Source organism: Erpetoichthys calabaricus, chromosome 14, assembly GCF_900747795.2.
Source record: "Erpetoichthys calabaricus chromosome 14, fErpCal1.3, whole genome shotgun sequence".
In the NCBI taxonomy this organism is placed as follows: domain Eukaryota; kingdom Metazoa; phylum Chordata; class Cladistia; order Polypteriformes; family Polypteridae; genus Erpetoichthys; species Erpetoichthys calabaricus.
The window spans coordinates 61,941,952-61,948,284 of NC_041407.2; the positions used below are offsets into that span (position 1 = coordinate 61,941,952).

At 40.7% G+C, this 6,333-nt stretch overlaps 1 protein-coding gene across 1 annotated transcript in view; it reads left to right on the forward strand.

Moving 5' to 3' along the window:
• runx3 (RUNX family transcription factor 3) overlaps positions 1 to 5,721 on the forward strand; it is a 126,237-nt gene extending 120,516 nt beyond the window's left edge. The window contains exon 8 of the mRNA XM_051919028.1: positions 1,525 to 5,721. Within this exon, the coding sequence (XP_051774988.1) occupies positions 1,525 to 2,030 (506 nt within the window). The 3' untranslated portion in view covers positions 2,031 to 5,721. The remainder of the gene's footprint in view (positions 1 to 1,524) is intronic.
• Positions 5,722 to 6,333: the final 612 nt, after the last annotated feature.

The window sequence follows — 6,333 nt, forward strand, 5'->3', positions numbered from 1 at the left end:
TCTTCCAACCCCCCTCCTCTCCCACCACCACAAGTAGTAGCACAGAGCAGCTCATAATGGGCTCCTCTTCATCCCACCATCCCTCTCCCCTCGATGTTTTGTAAAAGTGACTTACATGTGGGAGCAAGTGTGCTGACTACCAGGCTTCCTGTTTGGGTTCTTCCTTTATATTTACAGCAAGCGTTACTCAACAGCCAGATATTCTCATAGTGTTTAGACAGTGGGCCGTTTGAGATTAACAAAGCTTTTCATTGAAGCGGAAGAAGTGTGGGGAGAGCAGAATTAGGAGTTAATTGCATAATTTAAGTCAGACCGCAACCAGCATTTTATTTTATTTTTTTCATCTTGAGGTAGATATTTCATAAGCTGTAAAAGTGTGTTTTTTCTTTTCTTTTTTAATTTGCCTTAAAGAGGAGTGTTCTGCCATATTTTTGTTGGCCCGCTTCAAAGGCTCATGTAAGAAGAGTACTGTTCAGCACGGTTCATTAGCACATTGTTATGGCAGGCCGTACTCTAGACAGCGGACAAGAGCGAGTCTTTTTGTTTCGTTAATGTAAAGTGCTTTGAAATATTCCTTAGCATGAAAGGTCTGTCTATCCATCCATCATGTGAAGCTGATTAATTAAATCCAATGAGCATGAAAGATTTGTTTTGTGTGATTTACTGACCACCTTTCAAAAATACTGTGACTTGGAAATTAAAAATGATTTCATTTCAATATAGAAACTTTTGAGTGAGGGTTGTAGCTCATCCGGAATCCACCGGAAGCTAAACATGTTTGGGCCCGGCCAGTACTTGGATGGGAGACCATCTAGGAGAAGCTTGGGTTGCTGCTGGAAGAGTTGTTGGCGATATCAGCAGGGGGCACTTACCCTGTGGTCTGTCTGTGGATCCCAAGGCCAAAGTGCAGTGACAGGGATACTGTGCTATAAAAATCAGTGCCGTCCTTCAAATGAGAAGTAAAATCAAGGTCTTGACTTTCTGTTGCTATAAAGGATCTCTGTGCAGAGTAGGGTGTTGCTCTATGTCCTAGCCAGATTTCCCACTACTACCTGGTCATTCCGATTCCTAATCATCTCCTGCCCCTCATGGGCCAACTAACTCTCACTTCTTCACCACCTAATGGTGAATTGTCTGCCATTACATCATCCAGTTGGACACCTTACATTGGTGGTGGATGAAGTGTTTCCCCACTGTCACAGAAGCGCTATGTAAATGTAATTAATTATTGAGGGGTTGGTAACACGTGGCTTACCTTTTTTTTAAGAACAGAATTGTTCATGCCACTTTTAACAATTATTCTGTGTTCTTTCCCTTATAACTGATAATCAATAAGGCTTTCTTTTATACAGTGCTATTCTTCTACAAACTCTACAGGTTCCAACGCTAAAATTCATTTATGTAATATAAAGAGGCCTTGAGTGTTAACAACGGTTGATGTCTAAATTCGTGTTAATTGTTATAAGTGTCACCTTATTGTGTCATCATATTGACTAATGGTGTTTCATATCTTCTTGTTTTCAGCTGGAACCTCTGAACTCTTTTCAAACAGTCGCCAGTTTGATCGCCAGTTCTCTGCCCTTTCTCCCTTGGCTGATCCTCGATTCACTGATCCACGGATGCATTACCCAGGAGCCTTCACCTACTCGCCGAGCCCCTCCAGCTCTGGCATTGGGGGCATTAGCATGACAGGCATGGCTGCCACATCTCGCTATCACTACTTACCTCCTCCTTATCCTGGATCAGCCCAAAACCAAAGTGGACACTTTCAGACCAACTCATCCCCCTATCACCTCTACTACGGCACTGGATCCGGATCATACCAGTTCTCGATGGTCACTCCTGGAGGAGAACGCTCACCCACCAGAATGCTGTCCTCCTGCACCAGTGGGACAACTGGAAACAACTTAATGAATCCAAGTCTGAGCAGCCAGAACGATGGCGTAGAAGCAGATGGAAGCCATAGCAATTCACCTACCACCATGTCGACACCTGGAAGAATGGATGAGTCAGTCTGGAGACCATACTAACAGAAATGTCAATCCTAAAAAACAAAAGGACAAGAACTAAGCTGAAAACCCAAAGAGCTTATTGCATGTGACAGCACCATTTTTCATTTGCGTGCCTACCGGAGTTATTCAGGTACAAGCAAAGCTGTTACTTTTAGTTTCTAAAGAGACAATTGAAGAAATCTCATAGAGATATCATTTGAGAAGCTTACTGCCAGGCTCTGTTGACAACTCTGAATCGCAGAGTTCACACTTGGGCTGCTTGGACTGCCCAGAATTTTACTTGGGCTAAACATGAAAGAAAGAAGTCAACAGAAATTTGCTGATCTTTTACCAAAGATGTGCATAGGGATGGACTTGTACAGATGTAGCTTTTTTAAAATGATAAATCTGCATGCTGTTCTATTAAATGCTTGTTATTTTTGAATTAAGGTTAACTGGATAACATAAATCATCTCACCCTTTGCTTTCTCCTAGTGTCCTAGCATTCAGTTTAGTGCTGAAAGTCCATTTGCTGTTCTGCAGGGATTTTGAGTATTACTAGCCTCTAGAAGTAAATTCATTCACAGATGAAACAGAGGCGTCTAGCAGCAAATAGGCAATGCAGTCGTTTTAGCCTCGGCCATCCCATAGTTGTGGAAAGTCCCAGAAACACTTTCACAAAGAAAGTGGCTGCAGTTGGATTTCTGTCACACTGTAGCAAGTCTTTCAGCACTCTTACTTTGTAATGCACTTTAAGAATGTGCTGAAAGGGAAAAAAGGCACTATATATCAAAAAGCATGACTGAGTAATTTCAGCACTTTCTATATGCAGCAGAATCATTTGCGAGCCCCGAATCCCCCCCCCCCCCCCCCCAGATTTAGAAAGGAAAACATCGAAAAAATTGCAAAAAGGAGCACATGTGGGAGCCCCATTTGTTAAACTGTTATTGTAGCAAGTGACGCACGCCTTCTTCTGTGCTATTTTCACACTTTTTGAATTGTCTCAAACTCGTATTTCTGTTTTAATTAATTGTGCCGATACATATCTTATATATATGTATACACTGTAAGTACAAAAATAAAAAAGAGAGACAACAACTTTGATCTCAGAAAGCCTGCCTGTTGATGCAGGATCACAGAAATCTTTAGTTCTAGTTCATTTTCACAGTTTAATTGAGACAAATAAGAAGCAGCATGCACTTAAACCGAGTTTTGTTTTAAATCTATGGCCAAAAGGTAGGGTTCCTCCATGATATTAATGTATTTCTATTTGCTTTCGCTAAAGCTAAGTTAGATGTTTGTGGTGAAGCTTGGAAAGAAACACCACCACAGTCTTCTAAATTAGAAACTCCTACAGTTGGTAAAACCAAAGAAATTCTTTCAAGGGCTGCTGATGAAGACTTTGCCAGTAATTCTGCTGGTAATTCTTAAGCACCTAGAGCATAATAATGTATTATTATGTGGTGTACTGTTACACACTAACCCAAAGTATAATTTATTATATGTTTTGTACAAAAAAGGCCCTTTTTGTTACCAAAGAAAGTGTCTTGCTTTGCACTATAATTTGCTGGAGGTTTCTTCTAAGCACATGTTCATGAAAGAGATTTTTCTGACATGGTAATGTTTAAAGAGTGATTTCATTTACTGTAGGCTTCATCTTTCAAGCTGCTGAGTGATTTTCCGTCCATTCATCTGTTTTCCACACCCGCTTTGTTTGTTACACGGCTTCGGATGCTTGAACTAATGGCAGCCGTTTTGTGTAGGAGCCACCCACTGAATGGGATAGCAGTCCATAACTGGGCACACTCACTCATCTTTCCACTTCCCATGTTCTCTTTTTCCTTGACAGGATTTCAATTTGATGGTACCTATCCTAGTAAAAGCAGGGACTGAGGTAGGAATCAACCATGGACTGGGCACAATTCCATTACATGGGACACTCCCATATCTAATTTTTTTCCACTGCAGTCATTCAGGTATTATCCAGGTATCAAAGTAAGAAAAAAAAATTTGGACATCTGCACAATCATCCATTATTTCCAACATGTCTCTTCTGTTAAAGCATTGCTCAGATCAAAAAGCTGTACTGGCCTTATCAAGCAGCACACCAGTCCATCACCGGGTCTGCTTCCACACACTCGTATTGGGCACACCATAACCAACCTAACCTGCACAAACTTGAGAAAAAGGGAGTGTGTGTGTGTGTGTTTATGTGCGCTCCACACAATGACCAACCTGGCCATCAAACCCGGGTACCTGGAAGCGTGTGACAGGTGTGCTCCACACCGTGTCACCTCTGACTGATTTTAATACCCACAGTATGCAGTACACCATGCCCGAAGTATGAGTGTGAGGTTCTCCCGATTCACTTGCGTTATTTCATTTTAGCCTTGCCTTTTTTTTCTAATTACATTTTCAGGATGTTATTTATTTATTTATTTGTTATTTGGCAAAATATCTCTTTGTCCAATTGTTGCGTCACATTTTACCGCACATCATTGCGCTGTGGATGCTGTGTTATGTACACACCAGAAAACAGGCCCATTGATTTTTGTCTATTTTTACCGATGCCTTATGTCTTTGTGAAAAAGTCACTCATATGTGCGGTGGAATTGATCATCCATTGTGAGGTGTAGAGTTACATGAGAAAAAAAATTCAAGGTGCCACCTCTGTCAGACGCTGCGCTTTATCTTGTAGGAGCCAAACTCTTTTGAAGACTTTTTTTTTTCTTAATTTATTTATTACCAGTGGAAGCTGGAGGCTATCCACAGACAATAATATATCTGTACAGATTATATATAGAGGATATGGTAGCACTTAAAATAAGGGTGTCGGGTTACACACTTTTATATTTTTTTTTTTTTTATTTCGCAGGATTTACTCAATCTTACACTGCCATTAATAAATGATTACAAGAGTAGATAAGTGCCACAGGAAATAATTGTTGCACAAGTAAAGGCCGCAGATTGGATTAAGTTTTGCAGTGTGTTTGTTTATCTCCAACTATGCATTTGTGAGGTTTTCCACAAGACACAAGGGGTTTGGGGGGTTAAGCGGGTTGGGCGGTGGGTTTCAGGTTGCAAGGAGAGTTACAGCTGGATGTGACCAACGAAAGGCTTTCTCAATAAAAGTTGCACACAAGCTGAATGAGTTCATGATACTATGCTACTCCCGATGTTGCGTTTCTTCTTAGTACAGGCGGCCAGAATGTGCAGCCTTCCAAGTCAGTCCGCTCCCTCCAAGTCAGTCTGGGCCATCTTAGAAAGGGGAGCCACAAAGCTGTACCAGTGCACTTTCTGTTTTAGGGTTAATGTAGTAAGTGCAAAAAAAAAATAATAATAATTTATCCCCACCCCATGACAGAAAAATGACAATGTGAATAGGATTCTGTAATGGTCAATATGGTTTAAAGCACAATGGACAACCAAAAGAGAATTTTTGCTTTTCTTGGTTCCTTCGTCTTTACTTTGGAATTGTCTTAACTATGCACACGGCCATTGAATTTAAACGCTTATCATGCCTGAAGTTTTGGTGTAAATGAAAGTTTTTTTAAATTCATTTTGAGATGTTTTTGTATTTTTTTCATATTTTTGCTCCTGCTGTAAGACACTGCTTTGGCTTTTGTTTTTGGTTAATGTTAGTTGTTTTTAATTATGAAATTTATGACTCACAGGCTCACATTGTCAGGATTTGTCTCTGAGTTAATAAAACGTTGTTTGAGTGACCATTGCTTAATATTCTGTTTTTGATTTCTTTCCCACGGTCCTTTTCATTCAATATATGTAACTTATCTGTTACGTTGAGTCAGAATCACAAGAGGACATTGGGGGCCCATCCATGACTGGGTGCAGCAGTAAGTGGGCTCTCACACCACAACAACTTGGACTCTAGGATTGTGTAGGACAGTCATAGCAGCAGGATGCCGAAGAAGGATAGTGGGTTATGTTCCATTTGACTTGCCTTGTCTCTAAACATTTTGGAGTAGTAAGTTCAAATCCTTAAGATTCCAACTGGAAAGAAGTTGCTGTGTTGTGTTGTGAGGGAAAAAAACAAAAAAATGCATTTTAGTGAACAGTATGACAACAGTGCATCTATAAGGAAGATGCGTGTTTGTCAAGCACATGCGTTTGGAGGATATCTAAGTCCAAGTCGAGAAGGGACACTGATGTTAACACAATCTTCTTTTACACCCACACTTCAGTGGGGCACCAGCTGGAAGACAACTGACCTCACTTCCTTCTGGGAGACCAATATAAAATGCAGCTGAAGGCCAGTCTAAATTAGACTGGACTGCCAATACTGATGCTCTGTATAAGAAAGGCCAGAGCCGATTATACTTCC